The 27510-nt window shown below is 32.3% G+C and overlaps 2 protein-coding genes across 2 annotated transcripts; both read right to left on the bottom strand.

Moving 5' to 3' along the window:
* Positions 1–1328: 1328 nt before the first annotated feature.
* Positions 1329–11566, bottom strand: LOC134721812 (glutathione peroxidase 1-like). Its single transcript, XM_063585050.1, has 2 exons — positions 10659–11566; positions 1329–3416 (listed from the first exon to the last, which is right to left on the bottom strand). The coding sequence occupies exons 1-2, from the start codon at positions 10851–10853 to the stop codon at positions 2952–2954; spliced, it is 660 nt and encodes a 219-aa protein (XP_063441120.1). The 5' UTR covers positions 10854–11566; the 3' UTR covers positions 1329–2951.
* Positions 11567–14889: 3323 nt separating this feature from the next.
* On the bottom strand, positions 14890–17127 carry LOC134722997 (uncharacterized). Its single transcript, XM_063586627.1, has one exon. It carries the CDS (start codon positions 17125–17127, stop codon positions 14890–14892), a length of 2238 nt encoding a protein of 745 aa, XP_063442697.1.
* Positions 17128–27510: the final 10383 nt, after the last annotated feature.

Raw genomic sequence — 27510 nt, 5'->3', positions numbered from 1 at the left:
AATATTTCATCGAATGTGAAACTAACATTTCATTTCAATGTAAACATATTGATTTTTATATTACAGAAGGTAATATAGCAACATACGGTTATATAATACATTTATTGCTTTCATAAAAAAGATATGTCAAATTATGCAGCGCTTTATGCACATTCAAGACTGCTTAAGTCAAATATTGTTTGTTTTTAAAATCGAATTTTAATGTTTAACAAGAGTAAATATTTATTGTCAATATCAATATGATAACAAGATTTTAATAGCAACGAACAAACAAAATTATCTAAAGTGTTCATAATCCTTCAGATTTCAAATTGAGGAGTTCATAAAATTATATTAAAAACAAATCTGCTTCTTCGTACAATTTTATACAGAAAATGTAAAAACGACTACGTATATGATCCTTATGGTAAATCACAAATTATGTTATTTTTTCAAACCTCAATTGCGAACTCTTAACAATCTTGAATCAAACGTGTGTTTAAACATACAGAATGTCATCAACCAGAACGAAATAAGATATATTTTTTAGCTATTGCACCAATGCAGGATCCGCATTGATCTAATGCATTCTTCTTTAAAAGACTTAAATTCAATTTTAGGAATTTTGGATCCTCAATGCTCTTCAACATTGTACTTGATTGGCTTTATTAATATTTTGATATGAGCGTCACTGTTGAGTCTTATGTAGACGAAACGCACGTCTGGTGTACTAAATTATAATCCTGGTACATTTGGTGACTATTAGGGCAACCTCTGCACACGGTCTTTGTACCAGGCACGGTGAATACCTGTTCACAAATATCATTTGTGGTAATTTAATTTTCTATTCACAAAAATAATTTATAGATAATGTGCACCGCAGAATTATCTATATTGGTATAAAGAACTACGCTTCGGTCAAACAACCTTATCAATCCAATGACATTTAACCGTTTATTTTTAAAGGCAAAGGTGTAATTTAACAAAAAAACTTATTATTGAAATAAGGTCTTCTGTATGAAGAAAATCACTAACCCGGTTCAATTATTTTAATCGTTTGAATCTAGTATAGATCAAGTTCAAAGTTTGAGAGAAACACACTATATTTACATAATACATTCATCAATTTATTTAAAAAAGACTATACAATTAATTAAATTAAAAGCAGTGAAATTGAATTGTCAAAGTCGTGAACATTGAATTAAAAAAAGAACCTGATATGCAAAAATGCACTACATAACGTATTATAATGTTGATTCACAATGATTGAACATTTCTATGTAAGTCACTCACTTATACCATTCTACTAATATTTGACTTTTACTTCAGCTTCATTTACGCTAAGTTTAATGAAGCAATTGAAGTGCAACTTTCAAAATGGCGAAAAGAAGAGTGTGTATTCTTAGTGCATACTTTGAAGCAGGATGATCTAACGTTGTTTTTAGTTTTTAGTTTTTGTTAATTTCATGCAAACTGATATGCTTAATTTTACAGTATGCCTTTTTAATCTTCATTTTGTGCTTACATTTTAAGTTGTGGTTTGATTCTTGTTTTGCTCATTGAATGCACATATGCTTTAATTTCAATAATGTTACAGCTCGTACATATATATCAGTATGAGCATGTTGACAGTTTATATGCATTGTAATACATGATTCCTGCACTTCTTATCTAAATGAATTCTGTAGAAAAAAATATATTCAAATCTATTTTCAAATTTTGTCTATCAGTCTGTTATTAGTTTTTGCTTATATTGAAATATAAATAGATTATTGAATTTTTCACGTTTTGATAAAGTTGAATATCAGCTATTCCACCTAATGTGAATTTTGGTTTAGCTCGTTGGCCTCGCTCACAAGTCAAAATGGTTTTCCTTGTTGCTCGCGTATATTGTTTTACGATATCAATCTGTAGAAAACCCGATAGTCTATTCATAACCGGCGTTTCTGATGAAGTTATTTCATAAATACTGAGCGCATATAAATTGAAATACTACAATCGTATTACAGCAATACACACCCTAATGTATCATATACTCAACTAAAAGATCGACTACATCTTTTAAATTGATAGCAATTTTTAACAGTAATGAAAATCGCAGTCACAGTTTGCTTGTTTTAGGTGACGAAAAACTTATTTATTAAAAACTATACACTGAATTAATTACACATGTTCATAAAAACTGTGCAATTATTTTTATCTCATATAAAGCGGAATTCATACACAATGTGTACAAATCCGTCCCCTTTTCCAGAATGTGACCTCCCGAATAAGACTGAAAACCGAGTTTGTACTAATATGAACAACACGTCAGATGTCACAAATTGAGCAGAATCTGCTTACATGCCATCACCACCAATCTTGGCGGGGTTCGTTGTTCTGCGCAGTCTGTATATCTTTAGTTGTTCTATGTTGTGTTTTGTGTACTATTGACTTGTTATTTGCCTGTTGGGCATTTTCTTTTTAAGCAATAGGGGTGTCCCTCTGGTATCTTCCGCCTCTCTTTTATTGCGCCACAGTAACATCTCAAATAAAATTTCTGCATTATTGTCAGGACTATATCATTTTACTTGTCATTCAAATAATTAAAAATTAACATGATGGAAGAAGTTTGGTATTTGTGTTATATAAGGGGAATTACTGACTCCTGGATATTCGTCCTTTTGTGTACAGTTATTTGTATATGCCAATCATAAAAAGATAACTACGAAGTATTCAGACTAGTTTTTTTTCTCAAGCATTTAATAAAAAAAGTCCCTGTATTATAAAGTGTCTATGAAGCCGAGGATATATTTTGTAAAAAAATATAGTCTGTATAAAATATATTGCATGGAAATATTGTCATTATGAAAAAGACTTAGACCAAAGTCTATGCACATATGCAATTTTTGTCGATGTATATGATTATTTAAAGATAGTATAAAAATATCCACAACTTTCTTAGTACTTTTTTCACTTACAAAATATATGAATCAGTGATGAACAACATGAAGATGTTCCTTTGGCTGCTTTGGTATTCGTTTAAGTTGTATTTCTATATCTCGTTTGATTTGTTCGAATGGTGCTTTTTGGGTATAACGTTTTACTGGAGTTCCATCATGCGATATAATAAATTTCTCATAGTTTCCACTAACGTCATGGCGCGTAACGGGATCCCAGCAAATAAATGTATGATCTCGCGAGATTTGACAGTCGTCGTCTGCTGGATACGGCTGTTTCATTTTCAAAAATTCATAAATCGGATGACAATCTGATCCATTTACTAAAACTTTAGAAAATAAAACGAATCTTGGCTCAAATTTTGATCCTGGTCGTACATAGTAGAAGAACGGTGACATTTCTGTGTTCTCCAGTGGTTCCAGTTTTCCAAGTTGATTAGAGGGAAACACAAGAACTACCAGTCCTCTTGTTCCACAAGTGCTGACAAGTTCATTCAGCTGAAAATGAAAAAAATACGAACAAATTAAATGCTTGTAATGACTATTACTAATCTAAAACAACGGAGTTAATTTTTTTTCACATAAGGAAAATGTTATTTGTCTATAACCACTAAAACACACCCAATTAGCCGATGTATGGTTTAAGCGAATAAAACGGTTGTTGTATGTTCCGGTAGGAACATCATCAACCGTTTAAGCGAATTTCTATCATGTGACAATACCGCCATGGATTTAACGCCATATTTAAGTTACTATACACAAATCAATCATTTTTTAGTTCGCGCTTTCTGTACGCTGATTTTTTTAAAAAAAATTATATATTATTAAAGACAAGTCATAACCTTTGTTTCATATACGTATGTTTAGTTTAAAGCATATACTCTCAGTATGAAGATTTACAGACAAGCCAATGATTGCATTTTTAGTATGCAGTATGTTGCGTGAAATGCGAGTAGTTCTATGGCACGTCTTGTATCAAACTCTTTGACAACTACTGTTTATTGTATACACAATCAAACACATATCACAATATCCATTCAATAAAATTGCAAGGAAGCTAATAAGTCATAAAACAAAGAAAAAGATATCGAATGTGAAACTAACATTACAATTTATTTAAAGAACACGCATTTAATAGGCACCACAATGTAAACAAGTGATTTTTTATGTAACAGAAGGTAATATATCAACATCCGGTTACGAAATCAATACTTTTATCGCTTTCATAAAAATGAAATGTTAAATTATGCAGCGCTTTATGCACATTCAAGAATGTCAAATATTGTTTGTTTTTAAAATTCAATTTTAATGTGTAACAAGAGTAAATATTTATTGTCAATATCAATATGATAACAAGATTTTAATAGCAACAAGCAAACAATGTTATCAAAAGTATCCATAATCCTTCAGATTTCAAATTGAGGAATTCATAAAATCATATTAAAAAAAAAGCTGCTTCTGCGTACAATTCTATACAGATATGTAAAAACGACTTCTTATGATCCTTAGGGTAAATCATGCATTATGGTAATCTTTTACCCTGTATCTGCAAATTCTTAATAATCGTGAAGCAAACGCGTGTTTCGATTGTCGTCAACTATATTCATATAACTAGTAAGTGTCTTTTTTAGGTATGGAACCAATGCGAAAACTGCATTGATCTAATGCATTGCCGCTTCTTAACAGGACTTCAAACCAATTTTAAGGCAACCACTACAAGCGTGTTTTGTATCAGTCATGATAAATACCTATTCATAAATATCATTTGTGGGTATTGAATCATTTAATAAAACCAATTTATAAATAATATGAACGAAAGAAATTTTTATATTGGTATGAACTTAAAAAGAACAACGATTTGGTCAAACCGCATAATCAATCCAATGACATTTACCCGTTCTTTTAAGAGTTTAAGAGGCAAAGGTGAAATTTAAACAAAAACAAAAAAATTATTGAAATAAAGCGACAACAGTATGAAGAAATCACTGACCCAGTTCAATTACTTTAATCGTGTGAACCTGTTATAGACAAGTTCAAAGTATGAAAGAAGAAGAAATTTACATTATCAATTCATCAATTTATAAAAAAGTGAAAAAATAATTAAATTATTAGCAGTGAAATTAACTTGTCGAAGTCATGAAAAAGGAATAAAAAGAACAGGATATATAAATGCCCCCCATTACGTATTATTGTGATCATTCACAAGGGTTTACATTTCTCTCACTTATGACATGCTACTAACATTTGACTTTTACTTCAATTTAATATTGCACTAAGAATAAAGAAGCAATTGAAGTGCAACTTTCCAAAAAGTGAAAAGAAACGTGTGATGTCTGTCATCTTAGTGCATTTTTTTATATCCACGTAAATGGGTTTAGAAATATGACTGTAAAATCCAATGTTTTGTTCGGTTTCGTATTAAGGGCATTCGATAAAGTAACAACACTTTAAAAAGAACGTTCACATGGTCAGTTACTTTCACATGAGACTACTTTAACTTTGCGGTATGAACTTTGCTCATTGTTGAAGGCTGTGCAGTGACCTATAGTTGTTAATGTCTGTGTCATTTTGGTCTCTTGTGGACAGTTGTCTCATTGTCAATCATACCACATCTTCTTTTTTTTTTATAAGAACTGCAATTGTAGTAGCTTTTGGCATATATATTTGTCTATGAATCATCCTTTTAAATATTATAGTAACTCAATACCAGATACCAAGTGTCATAGAGGCGAGCAACTATATTAGATAACCATACGACCTTTAACAATGAGCAAATACCATTGAGAATGGACATGGGGAATGTGTCAAAGATACAACAACCCGAACATAGAACAGACAACAGCAGAATGTCACAAACAGGTCTTCAATGCAGCGAGAAATTCCCGCACCCATACAACATAGCTAGCTATGAAAGACCCCGAAATGTAAAAGAATTCAAATCAGAAAGTCTATATGGATAATGGCATAAATTTTGTACAAAATAAGAATCGAAAAACTAATAGGATATACATCAGTCTGTATGTAAAACAACTTTCTTGTATATGTTATGTTTATTAGTACGAACCGGCATATGAATGGAATTCATAAATAATTAATCTCGAACATATATCTAATTTTACTTTCTTAATAAATCAAAATTGATATGTAAAACAGATTAAAAACCCTTATGTAATTTGAATCGTTTTATCATCTGAGAGTAACTGAGTTTACAATGTTACAATTGTTCTATTTGTACTGATATATAAAATAGGTATTTTCTCATGGCAGAGAAAAATACATTGATTGTTTGACTTTTTAGAAAACAGATATATAATGCATTTTTTGAAGTATTCATTTACACGTTACCACCCCAAAAGCTTTAGCGTACAATAACAGTGTTTCTTAGTGAAAAGTTTACGTTAATCAATAAGTGCAACACAAACCAATACATTCCATAGGATGTATATATTTAAAAAGAGAGATCAGTTATTCTTTGTATATTTCTACAGAATGTACTACTTACTGTTATTTACATTTATATGACTAATTTAATATGATGTAATGATTTTTGTTATAAACATCTGAATATTGATTAAATGGTTTGATATCTGAACTTAACCCAATATTTTATCAAAACACCACACGCGAAGTTCAGGCAACTTTAAATTCTTTGAATCACCGAGATTCATTTTGCCTCTCTGTTATATATAAAGAAGTTTTGTAAACTACTTCGTATATACCTTTGCAAAGTTGATGTTAATAGGATAAAAGTAAACGACATAATAATAATTATGTGTGTATACTCGTATCAAGACTCCTTAATCAACCAATCAGTCAGTCAGAAATTTTGCAATGGCTGTTCATAAGTGTTTAATGTAAGTCATTTTCCAAATGACCAGGAATTTGAAAGGGTTACTGGGGATAAGAAAGAAGGTAATTTCTTGGTCTTTTTTATCGGCAGTGAATCGGTATCCCTTACAAAAGTGTGATGTCTGTTTGGTCATTCGGGATGTAAAAATTCGTAGCAAGTTCTGGTCACAATAGTGATGAGTTAAATCAGATGCATTTTAATGCCACACTCTCGGTTATTAAGGAACCAAGCAACAACTCTATGAAGGAACCGTAGAAGGTCTTTTGCAAGACTAATTTTCAGTCTCTCTCTATTCTTACCTAATTGACTATTGTCATCCCAAATTATTCACCCAACCTCCTGATCGATTAACATTGTATTTATTGTTAATTATGTGTTTTCGTCCGAAAAAAGGCATAAAATCGGCTACTGGACGTTAACAAAATAATATATATACAATCAATCCTAAGATCAACTAAAGAGCAGACCTGAATTGGAGATCATACAGAAAATCACACACAGAGGACGTCTCCCACAAAACACACGATAACGGTGTTAAAATATTTACCTTGAATTATGTTTTAAAAGGGGCGTATTTTTGATAAACATATCATTTTTTCTGACGTGTAAGTACCCAATTTTCCATTATTTGTATATTTTGAGAAATAGGTTAATCCACATTGAACGATGATAGATATGTGATAGCACTGAACTTACCCTAATATTAAAATATTATGAAACCTTTTGGTATTGATTTTAAATATTTACTTTTGGTGAATATCTATAAAATCAGGGCATTAAATAATCAAATACATTGACGTCTTGAAGTCGAACTTAAAAACAGTCAACGATATTTGTATTTTGCATTCTTTTAAAATTTAGTGATACTTCGTCATAATCAGAATGCATTAATGATTCGCTCAATAAATGTTTCCTTTTTGTTGCATTTTATCAATAGGATATTGAAAAGTAAGTGGTCCTTTAATAGTTTTATGATGACTTTGCAAGTACCGTAGTTATATCAATTGTACATTCACAAATGCTTTGCGAATCATTTCCTTTTTTTCTGACGTACGATCATACAGTAACGAATGTATATGCCTGAAAGAAGTCCTAACATTTTCAAATATTTTTATACAATCATATATATATATTTGTTTGGCTTTACTCTACGCCTAGGTGCCCAACAATAACTTTTTTATGGTGCATAGTTACATTTTTTTGCCAATCGAGACTACTAGCTATTAAACCATCGTTAATCCACCATTTTCTATACATAAGAATATGCCTGTACCAAGTCAGGAATATGACAGTTATTATTTGAGATATTGAGATAAGACGTGGCACGGTACTTGTCTATCCCAAATTCATGTATTTGGTTTTCATGTTGTATTTGTTATTCTCGTGGTTTTTTGTCTGATGCTTGGTCCGTTTCTGTGTGTGTTACGTTTCGGTGTTATGTCGTTGCTCTCCTCTTATATTTAATGCGTTTCCCTCGGTTTTAGTTTGATACCCCGATTTTGTTTTTTGTCCATGGATTTATGAGTTTTGAACAGCGGTATACTACTGTTGCCTTTATTTATTATATTTTAGTTTCATTAGGGATTTTCCGTTTCGAATTTTCCTCGGAGTTCCGTATTTTTGTGATTTTACTTTACATTCTAAATTTTATTATTACTAGAACTTGTATAAGTATTATGTTATACCTTCAATAACATATTTCCTTAGATGCTCCTACCTATCCCCCCGTAATTATGATGCAGTCGATATTAATTTACTAGCTATATTTTTTTCCACGAATATCTGGCGTTTAAAATTATAATCCTGGTTCTTTTGATAACTATATATCTAACTGAAATCACTGTCTTATTTAAAACAATTGTAAGTCTTCAATAAAATGTCACAGGACGCGCGATGACAAAGCAGTAAACGGACGATAAGCGAAACAATAAAACAACTCACAGAACGACACAGAGCAAACTTATTGTATTAAAACTTAAACCTTGAAAGTCAACCAGAAATGAAAAATGGTTGAAAATGGTTTATCTGTAAGTACCAACGTTTTCCATGTGTTAGTTTTTAAAATATCTCTCTCTATTTGTTTTGCATCAGTTTTGTTACCTTTAGTTTTGCTGTTCGGTTTTTGTTTGTTTTTAGGATTTGCAACAAGGAGTTATATAGTAAGACTACAGCAAATGAAGGTTTATGTTCTGAGTGACGAACTTTAAACAAAACCAGGCAAAAAGATATCGCATTAATCTTCATATGGTGCGTTAAATCATCATTAATATGAACATACACATTAACGATAATAAAAAACGAATATTGACTGCCTTATAAATTTATTTAGCCAAACATTAAGCGACGAAAGTTGACTAAAATGACAGTCCTTGTTGGACGCATTTTTACTATGCACCCTTATGTTTGTTTGTAGCTTCGAATGTTATTATAAAAAGGGTGTATAAAATAAGATCGCACACGACTTTGATTTCAGGACAAATGGCTGTCATTATAAACTTATCAAACTTAAACAATTTAACGTTTATATGTATTGCTAAGCTACACAAGAGTACATCCTCTTTATAAAATTGTTTGTTTTGTGTTCCATTACATTTTTGTTGTCCTAGATTGCACGTAACCAATTGCTACAGAAATTTTTGTGAAATTTGATCGCATAATAATTTGGAAAAAGTCATTTAGGAAGATACCAAAATTGTAATTTGGTACAAGAACATAAACATAATTCGTATGTCGGATGTTACTTTTATAAAAAAAGTGTATGTAAAATAAGATCACACACGACTTTGATTTCAGGAAAAAATTGCTGTCATTATAAACTTATCAAACTTAACATTTATATGCGTTACTAAGCTTAGTAAAAGTTCGTCGTCTTCCTGGAATTGTTTTTGTTGTGTCCCCCTTTTAAAAAAAATATATTATGGTAATTAATTACACAGTGATCACATAATACTTCGGAAAAAAACCATCGAAGATACAAGCCTTATAAATTGGTACAAGGACACAAGAAACAACTCGTAAGATAGAAAATAATACCAAGGATCACCCTAACATAATGGTACTTGAAATTCAATATGTGTTCAATTTCAGATGCCTTGCGTCTTATCCCTGACATTTTATGCAAGTTATCTTACTGTAAATATTAATATGATAATTTTATTTACTATGCACGTAATCTTAAACTTGATTCATAAGTGTTATGACTACAATTTATAACGCACTTCTTAAATATTCGGTATATATTAAATTATACATCATAATCCTAGCCAACAGCATGTCTTAAATGAAAACAAATGTTCCCCTACGAAAGTGATAGCTTTATACTGATAAAATATTTAAATGATGTGCGCCCGAAAAATAAATATGGTTATGACTTATCATAGTGATCCGAGGTTTGTCTTTATCTTATGTGTTATTTGCTGTTTTCATTTGTTTAAAAAATCTCAATTCAGGATGAAATCTTGCCCTATCATATGCTATGTAAACTTCAGTTGGTTACTTCTACATAAACAGTGACAATCAAACACAGGAAGGGCAAACAAAAGCATGCATTCAAGAAGTAACCAACTGAAGTTTACATAGAATATGAGAAGGCAAGATTTCATCCTGAATTGAGATTTTAAACAAATGAAAACAGCAAATAACACATAAGATAAAGACAAACCAGGGATCACTATGATACTATATGTTCTAGAAACTGTTACTGACCTAAAATATATTGAACAAAATATTAAAAACCTTTTGTTAAAACAACCAACGTTTCTTTATTTCTTAAATTGATATAGGAAGATGGGGTGTGAGTGCCAATGGGGCAACTCTCCATCCAAATAACAATTTATAAAGCACCAATCAATTGCTGAACGACATCTCTTCAATGTATAAATTTATATCACCTGTAATAATTCCTTTTTGGTATTCTTGTCACAGCTCGCCATGTTGACCACCAATGTTACTTTCCCGTCAAACTTTGCAAATTGTTCCATTTTACCATTGGAAAGTATCGCTGAGAGTTCATAGAAAGATGAAACACAAGACATCGGAATCAGTTTCCCACATGACGATGACGGACTATGGTTATGGTTGTTCATCCCGAAGTTCTGCCAGAATAAGGATCTATCTCTTTTAATGAAAGATTCTTCTTTTTTTAAAATGTATAGATAACTTCTCCCGTGCAGTGCCACAATTTCAAACTATATAATCTACCACTTCCTATGAAAGGTGCTTCTTATTTCAAAATGTATAGATAACTTTTCCCATGCAGTTTCAAAGTATAATTTTCATTTTGGCTTTTCGTAGTCTTTGTTTCAGTAATATTGCAGTTCTCAAAATTTCTATTTAAAGTTCTCTGTTACAGAGTCAACTGAAGTGATTGAGTTTGTATACCTATGACACCAATGTGTGTTTATTAATTATTCCATGTATCACTTAAGTATTCAATTCAGTATATTTCAATATACACCCGTTATACTATTGCTTCCGCTCGATACAGTTTCTACAATATATATTTTTCTCTTAAGTGGAAAATCAAATCACGACTTCAAACGTCCTCTCATATCAAAATTTTTCTATTGATCGAAGATTTTATTTCATACAAATTTAAACAAGATGTAAATCCTAGACCTTTCAACACAGATAAAAATTTAATCCCGTAATGAATGTATACAAGTTCTTTCAGAAATAGCCCAGGTGAATCCTGTTATATATGTTACCTTTTATTCATACTGTAAACCAACCTATACGATTTCTCGATCATCTATAAAGTTTCTATACTGATGGTAAAAATCTATAATACCTATATAAACGACAGGTGTATATAGATATTTATTGTATATAAATTTAATGATACAATTATTTGACATTTTTAGTAAAAGTTGATTTAAATATATTTCATATGGATCATAGCTAAAAGGAAATAAGAGAGTTGTTTATTACGTTAAATAAGTACTTATAGGACGACCAGATATGTTACAGGCATTTTCATTCATTCGGTCATTATTGATTTTAACTATTTGTTATTGTTTTAAGTATATATAAATACTATATGGTAAATATTGTGCCATATATGTTTAGTGATTAAAATATGAAATAACAAATTAAAAAAGTTTATATATGTATAAAAAAGAAAATGTAAGTTCATTTGTATAATGTTGTCACAGCCATCACAAGAAAAGTGCACATGTGATTGAATGAAACCGGAAGCGTCTATGCTATTTTGACTTTTTCTCCACTTTGCACACAGAAAGAGGAACTTTGGACTGGACTCTTCTTAATTGTTTTAATTATTTAGCGATTCTTCAATTATTGAAGATTAATCGCCGTTTATCTTTTAAAAGAGAATCATTCAAAATGATGAAAAGTTTAAACATATATATGCTATTCAGTTGCAATTTTTGGATGCAATAGTATCCAATTGTGTTAAGGGCATACAACACAGTTACAGAGGAGGTAATGACGTCGTTAACATAAATTGTAATTTTCGCGACGTCAAACTATGGCTTATCGGGAAAAAGATGCAGTTTCGACTGATTTTTATCATTCAAACTGATTTATCTTGAAAACGAGTTCATGGACCCCACTTTTTTAAAACGGCATTTTGTTTCATTTTTCATGCAGATTATGTGACCAAAATTTATAAAACTGTAAATAGTGGAATTTTGAGCCAATATTCAAAATTTCGATCTCATTTTACTCAAAAAGTATCACATGAAGGTATATTTTTTATTACCTATTTGATTTAATCAGGTAAAAAATAGCCTGTATGCAAATTTTATCAACTTGTAAATACAGGTTCAAAACTGTATCGTATGCCCTTTAGCACCACGTTAGCAAACGTAAACTTAGAATATATAGAAACAGTATACTCAATTATTTGTTCCATTGACGTTTTACACATGTATATTTCATTTGACTTCCATGGTTGTTCTAAATAATCTGATTTAATCGTTTTCATTAAAAACCTAATATGAAATAATCAAATTTACAGGTGTACGTTTCATTACTCAGCGTTCATAGTCATGTTTGGGAATATTTATTAATTGATTATAGTTTATCGTGCAAGATAACATATCCTTGATCCTTTAAATTCCTTTGAAAAAAGGTCGAATACCCCCTGCCAAACTTTTCATGTTTTATCGACCAAAATGATATTATATTTCAATGAAATCAAATAATTATTGCGTGATTGCAATTTTATTACTTTTGATAAGTTTTGTTAAGTACTGGTGGATACCTTTAAAGTAGACGTATTGAATAAAATTAAGACTGGAAATGGGGAATGTGTCAAAGAGACAACATTCCGACCAAATAAGTTTATTTCTGACTTAATGAACAAATGCATAAATTAATCGAAAATACATTTTACTGTAACTCTATATTCACGATTAGTGTTGGTCATAAAGCAATCTCTGCTATTTACCAGACTCCAAAGTTTCTGGGGGTATGCACGTATTGTCACCTAGACACCTAATGCTAAATGGGGTCGGTGCGAGGGATCAATGTATCTAGGCAGTCACTGTGAACGTAAATACCGATGCCTCTTTAAAATGTTAAAAGAAAGTGGCACAGTATTTGCACGTTAAACTAATCTTTTGATGGACCCGCTTGGCAGAAGATCTAATGCTTTACATCCATCTATCAGCTCTGTTTTATTGACAGTCTAATTTTCCAGTGCTTTGTACCGGTTCTGCCACTTTTGCAAAGGATACCTATTAAATGCTGTTCTTTTCCGAGTATGCATTAACCGCCAACATGGCTTATAAGCAAAACACAAATATCAATATAAAAAGTAAGATAAAAAATACTGAACTCCTAAGAAAAGTTAAAACAAACGAAGAGTCCCCAATCAAATGGCAAAATCAAAAGCTCAAACATATCAAACGAATAGATCACAACTGTTATATCCCTGACTTGGTACAGGCATTTTCTGATTATAAAATGGTGGATAGAATAAGGTTGTATAGCTAGATAAACCTTTTACTTGTATGAAAAAAAAAGATATGTGACAACAACCTGATGTTTAAATATTAAGTTGTCCTTTACTGAGATTGTTGTTTTTTATGTGTTATGTTGATAAATCTGATTCCGCGCTAAGTGTTTATGACCATTAATTAATATGTCAGTTGTGTTTCAATTTTGTGTAATGATTTTCTATGGTATGTTAAAATATTTTTCCCCCCACAAAACATACTAAATTCTAAAGCGTAAGTATTTTATTATTTTTGTGAAATCACCAAAAGCGACTATCATATATTTCTCTTATTTTTTTTTACCTGCATTGAGTGACATGGGTGTGTTATATAGTGGAATTTAAATTACTTATCATTCGCAGCACTTAATATAACCCCAGCTGTTTTCTTAATATTTAGTTTTTAATGTTGTGTACACAAATACCGAACTCGGAGAATAATTTAAAACGGAAAGTCCCTAATCCAATGACAAAATCAAAATCCCAAACACATTAACCGAATGGATATCAAATGTCATATTCTTAACTTGGTAGAAAGTGGTGGATTGAACCTGGTTTAGCTAAACCTATCACTAGTATGACAGTCGCAATTTAGTGACAATAATGTATGACAAACAAACAGACACAATATGTAATGGTTTGTGGACTGTTAGTCTCTTTACTTGTTTATTGGACCGGCATGTCGCCGTTTATTCTTTCGCAACGTATATGGCTTTATTTTAACCTTTGATTTTCCCCCTATTTTTATTTATATTATCCAAATATCAAAAGAGCGACTAAAGATACCAGAAGGACAGTCTAACTCATACATCTGTTGAATAATCTAAGTAAATCATGCGTTGTGTTTTCTATACGTTTAATCGTTGTGATCGCTAATGCATATAATATATAACGTCACACAGTATAGCGTTATGGTAACAACGTTACCATAACGTAATGTTAGTACTTCGCGTATTTTCCGACATTCTGGGGGCCGACAAAAGTGAAATATGTAACGACAATTAATCAAATGTAAAATTCACAATACAGATAAATAATTTAAAATTAATGTCCATCTCAAATAAAATAATCTAGTTCTTTAACCTTGACTGAACACAATTACAGTTTATCTTTTAGTCCATTCATGGATGTTCCTTCTAGCGCACACGGTAATTTCAGGCTCAGCTGTAAATTTCTTTCATTATAAGTTTCTGTCCTGTATCTATGTGGCTTCTTGACTCCACCAGTTGAGGGTGTGTTCGTTCGGGCGGTCTTGGTAGATAGTCACTTCCTTGGATGTTTTCCTCAAATGGTCTTCTTTTGGTAACGATCATACCTGAAGGTACATCATCTTGATGGTTATGTTTCTGAGACAACTCTTCTGTGGAATTGCCTTTCTCGTTATCAATAGTTGTGTTCTTGTGTGCGATGACGTTTACAAGAACTGTTGATGGCTGGTTGATGTTTCTATTGATCGGTCCTGATAATAGATATCCGATCTTTGACTGAACAGCGGTGGGTCCGTTTCCTCTAATTACTTTGTCCTCGAGAATGTCCCAATAGTGGTCGGCGCCTATGAGAAAGTCAATTACGAAACGTTCTGTACTTTGCATAGAATGTGCAAGTTTAAGTTCTCTTAAGTGTGGCAAGCTCCTTGTTGTCAGGGAAATATTGTTCTTAATTGGGACGGCAATTTCTGGAACAATAAGTGTATTAATATGCACCTTTTCTCCTGTGTCGGTCTGTAGTTGTATTGTTGCAGTGTCTAAGTTACGAACTTTCTGAGATAAATCTCCGAACGCAGACAGTTGAATGCTTACTTTTTCTGTGGGTTTTATTTCTAATTGATCAGCTAGTTTCTGAGTTATAAAAGAACACTGTGCTCCCTCGTCAAATAAGATGTTACATTCTACTTCTTGGTCGTTATATACAACTGGTGCAATTGCTGTTTTCAGGAGAATGTTGTGATTCTGTTGTGATGAATACATTACTCTAGTCTCGTTTATTGTTTCAACTTTGTTTACTGATGACTGTCGTGTTGTATGCTCCGGTGTCGTACCTGGAATTACCTCTTTGCCTCTACATATGCTAGTATGATGCATTCCGTTACACTTTTTACATCGTTTAGTAGACTTGCATGCGGCCACTCGGTGTGACCCTAAACAGTTAAAGCATAACTGTTTCTGTTTTACGATTTGATTTCTAGCGTTTGCGTCTGTTACTTCAAAGCACTCCGTCGGATAGTGCTCACCTGAACAGAAAATACATGTACGTGTATTTGTCTTCTGATGTGTGTCTGTGAATTTGCTCTTGTATGAATGTGATTGCGTACCCATGAAAAATGCAGTAGCGTACAATCTGTCTGAATCTGTGACTCCTTCTCCAGCTTCGAGTATGTCGATCTCTTTAGTTATAGATTTGCGTAAATTATCTAATATCAAATTATCTCTTCCGTGTTCTCTTGCAATATTCTTTCTTATGTCAATCGGTAACTTGTCCAAAACTACAGGTACCAAAAGCGAACCATACATCTCTGGTGTTTGACCAAGTGACTTTAATCCTCGTACGTATGATTCTAATCTGTCTCCGTAAGATCTCAAACTAAAAGCATCATTTGTCGGTGCGGGTAAATTCATGAGTGCTTTCATGTAAGCATGTATCAGTTTGCTAGGCTGTCCGAACCGATCTCTGAGAAGGTTGACTGCGGTTTCGTAGTTACCATTTGTCAAAGCGAATCCCTCTACTGTTTGCGCGGCGCTTCCCTCTAGCTGGGCTTTCAGATAATTAAACTTTTGGATTGAAGTTAATGTGTCGTTGAAGTGTATGGATGACTCGAAACAATCCCAAAATGTCTGCCACTTGAGAATATCTCCATTAAAATAGGGTAAGTCTAACTTTGGAAGCCTATGGTAATTAGATTTTGAAGATCTCGGTTCTGACGGGACTTGAAACATGACATTCTCTGACGGACGGGTATGAACTGCAGGGGCGTGCATTGAATACTGTTGGTTGATAGAATCTATTGCACATGTGTTCATATCAACTCTAGCTTCGGGTGTGAAATTATATGCGTCTGGGTTAAGTCTGCTCGTTGAAGGACCAACAATATCATGCGAAATTATAGCACTTGTTTCAAAGGACTTAATAAATTTCCGAATTTGTCTAATTTTACAATCAAGTTCGTACATATACTCATCTGAGTCGGTGATTTCCTGCTCCAGATTTTCCTCCGATGTCTGTTCCAAAAGTCTGTTATTCAGGTCAATCAATGTTTTCTGTTTCTGCGTGACGGCATCATCAAGGGCTTTCACTTCGTCAACTTCTGTGTCTGTTTTTGACTTTAAATCGTCGAATTTCACAAGTAGCTTCGTGACGGCTCCTTTGTGTCCAGCACGAACTGACTTCAGCTTTGAATCCATATATATCCAAAGGTTACGGCACCATTAAATGTTGAATAATCTAAGTAAATCATGCGTTGTGTTTTCTATACGTTTAATCGTTGTGATCGCTAATGCATATAATATATAACGTCACACAGTATAGCGTTATGGTAACAACGTTACCATAACGTAATGTTAGTACTTGGCGTATTTTCCGACAACATCGAGAATAAATGACAACGCCAGGGCTAAAAATGAAACAAAAAAGACAAAAAGACTAACAAAAGTACATATGACACAACATAGAAAACTAAAGAATAAGCAACACGAACCCCACAAAAAACTAGGGGTGATCTCAGGTGCTCCGGAAAGGAAAGCAGATCCTGCTCCACATGTGACACCCGTCGTGTTGCTTATGTGATAACAAATCCGGGAAAAAGTCTAATTCGGTAGGTCACATTTATGAAAGGGAAGGGGGATTGTAGTTACGACCTAAGGAACATATCCGATATCAATTGTGAAACGGTTATTCCATAACGGTCAACCAACTCGTAATGCGTCCGTAAAATTTACAAAGGGATGATTTCAACTTTACCCTTTATAACTCTTAAAATGCTTGATGATGGAACGGGTATAAGTACTCTTGGGACGATCATATCTATAATAGGCATTTTTATTATTCAGTCAGATGTAATAATTGTTTTACAATATGTATTACCACAACCAATTTTTTTTTTATAAATTATCAACATAAACACAATGATTAAGTAAACAATAATTCATTATAACAATTTTTCGCAAAGCCTTTTACTTAAAACAATAAAGATCTCAACTGGTAAATACAACATTATTTGTTCAATCTTCGGAAAGCGAAAAAGCGAACATAAGCCAGCTTTTATCATGTTTTGTAAACATGGCAAAACCAGAGGTGACTGAGGGCCTTAATATATAACATTTTTTTATAACCAATATTTAAGGTACCCCGATCCATTTTGAATGTTCCATATCCAGCAGGGGTGTAATTAACACGTTTTAAATATACATCACTATAAACAAACATTAATTCAAGTTGTTTAGTGTAAATACGGGGCGTACACAACGCGGGAACGTCACTTATGTCTTATATTGTAACGTCAGGACTTTGTGACGTGTCACTTGTATACTTGGGCTTATAAAGATCGATTACACATAATAGAACATGCAACGTTTTATTCCTTAATTCACGTATTCCCGACATTTTGGTGCCGTGCCCAAAGGATTTGATTAAGCTGAAGGAAAGCAAACAGAAGTGTAGTTACAAGACAATTGAGGAAAATCGACGATTTGAAAAACGAAGTGGAGTTAGCCAGGGAGATCTTTTAGCAACATTCAAAAGTGTGGAACAAAAGGAGAAACTTTTGGAAGATTAAAATCAACAACTTATAAGTGCAATCAATGCAGAGGATATTGAAGTAGAAATTCTCAACACAGATGAGTATACTTTAGATTTAGAAAAAAAAACTAAAACACATGCGTATATTCATACAAAGTTTAGACAATTCGAATAATCATAAAAATCAGCAGTCTACTTCATCATATCAAACATTGAATCACTGTCAACGTTCAGCAGTCAAACATACCATCTTCCGAAATTAACTTTGCCCACTTTCAGTGGAAGTATTATTGAATGCCAATCTTTCTGGGATTCTTTCGAATCAGCTGTACATATGGACCTAAGTCTACCAGATATTCAGAAATTCAACTATTTAAAATCACAACTTGGAGGTGAAGCTTCACATACTATTGATGGAACCCATTTACAAACGCTAATTGTTCGTATAGAAAACGACGAGCATGAACACGAGCATACTTTTGCATAAGGACAATCCATAAATGTTAACATTGTGAATGATAATGAAAAAAAGACGACACAAAAGTTCTTCACACATCGCCTAAGAAAAATTCTACCGTTTTATTAAAAACAGCAGTTGCACCCATTTGGTTTGATCGTATATGTATCGACGCAAATATACGTTTTGATGAAGGCGCGCAACGTTCGACCATAACAGAATATCTTGCTATGAAACTAAAACTGAAAGTTGACAACACAGAAACTATACAAATATCATGCTTCGGAGACACTGACAATACTATACAACACCTAGGTAAAGGTACATTACTGGTCGAGACAGAGAAACAGAAAATACCAATTGATGGACTTGTCGTACCTGAATCAGGTTTTCCATTCAAAAATCATATCCGCAAATTAGACTTGACTGAAAACAAGTACATGTATCAACAAGGATTAAATCTGGCTCATCCGATCAAAGACGAAAGTATATTCGAAATTGACGTTTTGATAGGAGCAGATTACTATTGGCAGTTTGTTGGAGACCATAAAGATCATCCGCGGAGATCGAAATACAGCAGTGAAATCAAATCTAGGTTACCGTCTATCCGGTCCGATAAAGGAAACAACTATCGCGAAGCTGATGACAATGCAATAAAGAACAAAGAGCAAAGGAGTTTCGTTCGAAGAATTGATAACGAAAGACGCAACAATCAAAATTATACATACCGCACCACTGAGTTAGAAAAAAAGAAGATGCGTGTGAACAAAGTACCGTCCAAGACATTCGACCGTCCAAGAGATCAAGCAAGAATTAAAGATGGTGAGGATGAATCTAAAATCAAATCGAGATGATGAAAGAAAGATGTAAACTGTTGACTTCCCCTTTTTACAGGAACTGTGAATCGTTATTAAAGTGTTAGAGTGTCAAATTTCAATACCACTATACAGGGACAATAATTATTTTCTACACATAGAGACTTTAATTTTCAAGCGTAAATATTATTAATTTGAAATTTCTTTTTCGAATTTGAGATAGTATTTCATATTGAATTTTTGTAATTTTGCTGCCCCAAGAATGTTGTAAATACGGCGAGAACACAACGCGGGAACGTCACTAATGTCTTATCAGGACTTTGTGACGTGTCACTTGTATACTTGGGCTTATATAGATCGATTACACATATTTGAACATGCAGCGTTTTATACCTTAATTCACGTATTCCCGACAGGTTCTGCATTATATCATAGACGCAAACTTGTGCTTTTTTTCTATATGCCTTTTGATGTTTCTTTGTGGTTTTGTTCATCCCGTCATTATGTTATTGGTGTCAGACCACCAATTACTACCCCAATTTAGAACGTATGTAAAAATAGTCCTACTCTGACACAAAATAGTGTTTGTGATGCCCTTGTTTACTTAAACTAACCAACGAATTTGCAGAAATGAAACTTTTGGTGAAAGAAAAAAATATTTAGACCTCTTTGAGCCAAAATTTACCTGTCTTTGAGTTTGCATTAAAAATTGTATACTTCATAGTATACTAATTCAAGATTTCCAGAAAACTTTGGGATTATTTTTGGAGTACCTCTGTTCGAAAATCAGTTATTTCATTAGAAGGCTTTAAAGGTATGGTGAACATGGGCATGTAAAAAGCTGATACATGTACAATTCAGGATATACCTGGTTTTAATAAAGTTAAAGTTTAGGTAAGATATTGAGAAAGCTGTGAAAATTGCAAACTTTGGTTGAACAGATAGGAATTTTTTATTGGTGGTCTGAAACCTATTGTACTATGGTAAATTGTGTATTCTTGTCTTTAATTTTAGCTAATATGCTTGGTCTATAAACCATTTTGTGCTTCTTTGTTTCATATTTGTTTTTTTTAAAGTGATTAAAATCATTACACAATGTTGACTTTTTTTTTTATCTATTGAATCTATCTGTTTTGTCCATACATCGTTGTCAATATAATGGATTTTGATGCTACTGTCATACAAGTGAGAGGATTAGCTTGCGTTAAGGTAGTTCGCTGCTCAGTTTCAAAATAAATAGCTTTCCATAACACTAGTATATATTGATTTGGGAAAATAATATAGGGGCCAATGTGCTTGTTTCGAGATATTAACCATTGGAATTTTGGCGGGAAAATGTTCTGTCTTGATTTTTCATAGCTTTGTCATTGACCAGTTAAAATTCTCAAAAACTATTAAAAAATGAATAAGACTTTATAAGACTTCTACAAATGGCTTATAATTATACATGCAAAAGATTTATGAAAAGAACAATAGGGGTCCACGAGCATGTTTTTTAGGCAAACAGAGGAGTTCGAAAATCTGACTTAAATTCAAAAAACATAAGAAGCCAAAAAACATCCTTAAAACCAGTTTCAACCCACCATTTTCTACTTAAGAAAACGTCTGTACCAAGTTAGGAATATGACAGTTGTTATCCATTTGTTTGATGTGTTTGAGCTTTTGATTTTGCTATTTGATTAGAGACTTGCCTTTTTGAATTTTCTCTGGATCTCAGAATTTTTGTGATTAAAAATAAAATATTTACTCACTTCCTACCTTTACCTTAAATTTCGACACGCCAGAAGTTGACTTAAGCCTTCACGTTGCTTTTATACTTTTCTATCTTTTGCCGCTGTTCTTGTCATGTTCCAACAGGTCATTCATGTTAGTTTCTTTCACTCTGTGTTGTTCTTCTCCATATATTGTTTGGTCTTCCTCTAGTTATTTTCACTTCCGATGCCAATTGTAATGCTACATCACTGCTGTAGTCTCTTTTATGCCTTTATACGTGTCCTATCCGTGTCCACTGTCTCCTGATGATTTTTTTGTAGTTAGCAATTTTGTTTACTTTTTTTGTTTGAGGTTTTACTTAGCCATCTTACTTTTAGGATTTTTCTTAGGCATTGGTGTTGTACAGTATTAACATTCTTTTCTTCAAGGTTTGTGATTTTCCATGTTTCACATCCAAACAATAATACTCACTTATAGCTTTTGTTTTTGTTTTTAAAATTTAATATTTTTAAAAACCAAATCTAAAGTTGTTGAATGAAAGCTTCCGAAGGAACACTAAAATGAACTTTGCATCACTGGTAAATTGTTGTGTCAGGGATTTCGATACCATAAATTACTTAAAACTTTTACTAAATTCTTTCATAGATACAAAGTAAATTTGGCTATACCTGTAGAAAGCTTATTAAAAATGGTATTTCACATCCTAAATTTTATGGTAATATTGTACTTAAAGCGAGGAAATCACTATGTGATCCTTGTAAACTCATTGAACCTTTAAACACACTTATAAGTAAGGGTTATCGTACCAATATTGTAATCAGATCTCTGAATATAGTTCACATTGGCACTAATATTGATTTTGTCATTAGCAAATTAAAACATAACTAAATTTCATTATCTTTTGAGGCGAGATGTATAGAGACACAGACACGTTAATTTTTATTTCTATAGAAGTCGCTCTTCACTATCCTACTACCTGTCGATACATTTATTTTTGGCATTGCACAAGTCATGTCTTCTTTGACTATTAATGACGTTAAATACTAAATCCCTGGGATGTGTTTTAGTTGATTTTAGTCTCTGATGCATGATTTTTTATTATTAATTGGTTTTGGCTTTTAACTAGCTGTCAGTAACTGCGAGTACTCTCAATTCGTATTTTCTTGTTAATTCGACCTGTTGATACTGTTTATAATGCTTTTTTGTTATTTTTTATTTATATGGATCTTGTCTGTACACCAGCTTTGATTATTTGTAATATCTTCAATTTTTCACATATTCTTACTACATTTGTATAAACTTCAAGATGATAATTATTTTTTTAACACCGGTTTTTTTCTTAAGTGAATATTGATCAATATTTTCGAAGGGTTAAATATTTCTTTGTGATGTCCTGCCATGAATTTGTTTGTTAGCTTTTTGGTCATGAATGTTTGTCTCTGATATTTAATTAACTGTGCATTTGTATTCAGATATTGCAGATCAAATTTATTCGTTCATTGTGTAATCATACGTTTTTTGATTGAGTTAAGTCTGCCAATTGATATTTTATCGTGTGTTTTTCTTTGTTGTGATGTTATGCTATTGTTTCAAAAAGAGGGAGGTTTGGATCCATTAAAACGTTTAATCCCGCTGCAAATATTTGCACCTGTCCTAAGTCAGGAATCTGATGTACAGTAGTTGTTGTTTGTTTATGTAATATACGTGTTTCTCGTTTCCCGTTTTGTTTATATAGATTAGACCGTTGGTTTTCCCGTTTGAATGTTTTTACACTAGTAATTTTGGGCCCTTTATAGCTTGTTGTTCGGTGTGAGCCAAGGCTCCGTGTTGAAGGCCGTACTTTAACCTATACTGGTTTTCTATTTAAATTGTTATTTGGATGGAGAGTTGTCTCATTGGCACTCACACCACATCTTCCTATATCTATTTGACTCAAACAGTAACTTATATATTTAATAACATTTAAGATATTTAAAATTTTACTGCATCAAATGATAATTTTGACAATGAATTTCTCTCGGGTTATGGTAGAAGGATTTTTTTTAAAATGTAACAAAACATAATACAAACTTCTAAGATCTGATAAAACCAAAAAGGACTAAGAATAAAGGCAAAAGCGGAATTCATTATTTTCCGTTTTACTGACGATGATGATTCTTTGTTCTATCCGTGTTTTATTAACGTTCTATGCAGACGTAAAACAATATAGTTATCTTCTCAGTGTACAAATTAACGTAAATACTAGATTTCCTAAATGAAGTATATTTCAAGTGATGGTAAACGTTTCAACCAGATCTTTGAAGCCACAAATAAGAAAATTACACTTGTTTGAATTTCTCACTGTACGATCAGTCTCGCTTGTATATTTTGAAACTGTATGACCAGTCTTTATTTGACTGCATGCATTCTATTGGTGATATCAAAATTATTTACGATTTATTAGAAGGTGGCATTTTTCTCAAGTACACAAATATATTTCAATAAATTTTGTATCAGTTCTGTTTCATATAAGAAAAAGTTGGGATATAGGGGCGCAGAATTTTTACATAGTCGAATACCCAATGTCTGTTTTAACTCAATATGTTATCGATCAATGGTTTATTTGATATTATTATTTGAGCAACTAAACCTTAATACGGACAAATCAGCATTAGCAATACTGAAAACTTTCAGGTAGTAATACACAGTTAGAAGTATAGTTTTGCATTATGGTCATTGTGAAATTTTGAAATATGAAAGTTTTTGTACAATAAAATTGATTTTAAGATAATTGTAGAATAATATAGCCTTTTTAGTGGGTTTATATAAATATTTAGATTGTTTTTAGCATGTTTCATAGGCCATTTATCTGTTTGACAGTACGTATTTTCCTATCCGTAAATTATTGTAGAGTAAATCAACAAAGATTTTGCGCTCGATCTTTTCAATTAAATTTTATGGTAAAACGAACAGAAATGCATATGATTTTGTTTTACTACTTGATAGATATGAACCTATGATTTCAGGAAAGTTATCACTTTAATTGATTGAAATTGTTCTTTGGACCAACTTTTGGAGACTTTTGTGACATGTTCACCCTTTTTGTGATATTTTGATATTTTGCTATATATCAAAGAAATGCAGATTGTTGCCATGGTTGCACATAAAAGGAATTATATGTCACCATTATGACCATTAGAATCAAATCTATGGAATATTCTCTTTCTATAGATATATACATGCATTACACAAATATTAAGCCTTATTTGTTAGAAAGGAGGGGAAAGAGGGTGTTTAAAAGTTTTTTTAAAGTTTTTTTCCTATTTGTGTAATGCTACCTCAACTGTCGATATAAATCAAGATTTAATATTGTTCTTCGAACAGGGCCGATACGGGAAAAACAAAACCAATACAGAAAAATGCGGGAAAAAAAACCCGTTTTGACCCAAGGGCTAATACAGGACGTTCACTTCCGGTTTTCAATTAATTTCCTTACGCCATTACTTAACTTTGGAAGTATCGTTATGCACAAAAACATTTGTAAAATATTTAAAAAAAAAATTAAAATCATAGAATAAACTGATTAAATGATGTGCAATGTTTTGTAACGTTTAAGTTTTGAAACAGAAAAAACAGGGCCAAAACAGAAAAAAGCGGGGAAAAAGCCGTATTGGCCCATGGGCTAATTCGGGACGTTCACTTCTGGTTTTTAATTTTCTTATAATCTTTTAATTAAAGTTTGATGAACTGGCTGTTTCTGTATTGGCAGCGCCAATACAGAAACTGCCAGTGAATAACACTATAATATTTGCTTTGATACCTTTGTTTTTCAACCATTTTTCATGTCCATCAAAATAAGATTTTTTTATGATTCACAACAATATTCAAATCTCTAACATAACAAATTACAGAATAATTCAAGTTTGAATGCACTGGTCTGGTTTATGACACAACAGTTAACACAAACAAATAAAAGAGACAGCGACCAATGACAACCACTGATTAAAAGGTTCCTGACTTGTGACAGGCCTATATGACAGGTAAATATAAAAATGTGGTATGATTGCCAATGAGACATCTTTTCATCAAAGATCAAATGAAGTAGATATATTCAATTATAAGCAACCATACGGCCTTCAATAATGAGAAAAAACGTTTGAACTGCTTTTAAGGCCAAGACATGAAAATATGACATTTTAGAGCGCTCAACCCTCCACCAACATGAGACAGTATTATACAGTTCAACTTTAGAATTAGTTAAAAACATTTGAAAAAGGTTTCACTTATCAGATGGATACAAATAGAAACACATCTGACATAGTCAATGAGTGGACGTGGACGGGTACTTATACATCCACTAAACAAAATGACACAAATGACACTGATTATAGCTATTGGAGCATTCGCAGTTACTGGCAGCTAGTTCTAAGCAAATAACAACTAATAAATTAATTCAGTATCTAAGCTTGAAGTGTCGATCATTACTTATCAAACATCCAATGGATTTAGTATAAACACGTCATTAACAGTCAGTGAAAAAACAATGCCAAACTATAGGCATACCGAGAAAGTACATATGTGTAATATCTAGTACGATTTTAATTTACTGATATCAAAATCCATATTAAAAGCAATAAAACTAAATTTAAAGATATAATTACAGTGTTGAAATAGGTAACCTTTTAGAAAAAGTTTATTTAAGAGATGTATACACTTACAAAGATCGTTTGAAATTACATGACTCGGTTTACAACATGGCCGTAAAATTAAGAGATTGATATGCCGTTTAGAATAAATTTTCGACAGGTACAACTAAACTTTAAGACGAATTTTTGTATCTCAGAACGGATTTAGTAAAGGTTTTAAGTAATTCGTGGTAACGAAATCACTGACTTGATAATTTACAAGTAATACATAGGTTACTCTCATTGAAATAAAAAAACCAAACAAACCGATAAATGAATATTGTACACTCGGACTATAAGTATCTCTACACATCCAACAGATAAAATGTAAAACAACAAAACAGAATTATAAAGCGGAACCGGATATTTTGCGTACTTATACAGCCAAAACGGACGACCCCCATAAGAAGAGGTTTTATAGTTCGTTTCTGTGTTTTGCATCGCCGTTTGTTTTGTTTTTCACATGAGTGTTTCTGTTGTTTCGTTGTTTTCCATGTATAGTTGATGTGTTTCCCTCGGTTTTGGTTTGTAACCCGGATTTGTTTTCTCTCTATCTATTTATGACGAACAGCGGTAAACTACTCTAGCCTTTATTTACTGCCGGACGGGAAAAGTCCAAGGTTACAATGAACCTTATTCAACAGTGAAAAAGGACGATAAGCGTAATATAACATAAATTTGAAATATACATTAATCCTAATTCACAAAGCAGTACGAGGGATTAACTGAACCAAGGCAGTACATCGTAGAAAAATGTCCCCATAAATATATACATACACCATTTCTTTAAAAATCAGCTATAAATTAAGAACATGAATCATGAATGTTATTGCTGACAAGTGGTCCCCTCAGGATTGATTTAATTAAATTATAAATTCAACTATATGGTCCTTTTTTTCAATTTCCTGTTTCCTAAGGTACTATTTTTTCGAAAAAAACTAAGGCCTTTCTTATCCCAGGTATAGATTACCTAAGTCGAATTTGGCAAAACGTTTTGGAATGCTCTTCAACTTTGTATTTGTTTGACTTTATAACTAATTTGATCTGAGCGTCACTGATGAGTCTTATGTGAAGACGAAACGCAGCTCTTGGGTATTGAATTTTAAGCCTGGTACCTTTGATAACTATTCTAATATTCCTGGAAAGAAATGAATTTTATCACTTGTGTTTCATCAGTTCATATTTTCAACTAACACAACAAAAACGAAAGCCTAAAAAAAACTACCCATAGGAAAACCACATTATTAAAAACACTTTTTTTCGATAAATATGATCGTAGGAAAAGTCACTACACTCATTACGCAATAAAACTACGATATTAAATGACCAAGGTTGCAATGAATTGTTCCTAAACATTCACCGGTTAAATGTGACGATAAAATAATTCTATTCAATGTGCTT

Source organism: Mytilus trossulus, chromosome 6 (assembly GCF_036588685.1).
Source record: "Mytilus trossulus isolate FHL-02 chromosome 6, PNRI_Mtr1.1.1.hap1, whole genome shotgun sequence".
In the NCBI taxonomy this organism is placed as follows: Eukaryota; Metazoa; Mollusca; class Bivalvia; order Mytilida; family Mytilidae; genus Mytilus; species Mytilus trossulus.
Note: the sequence above shows the minus strand (reverse complement) of the source record. Positions and strands in the feature narration are given on the sequence as shown.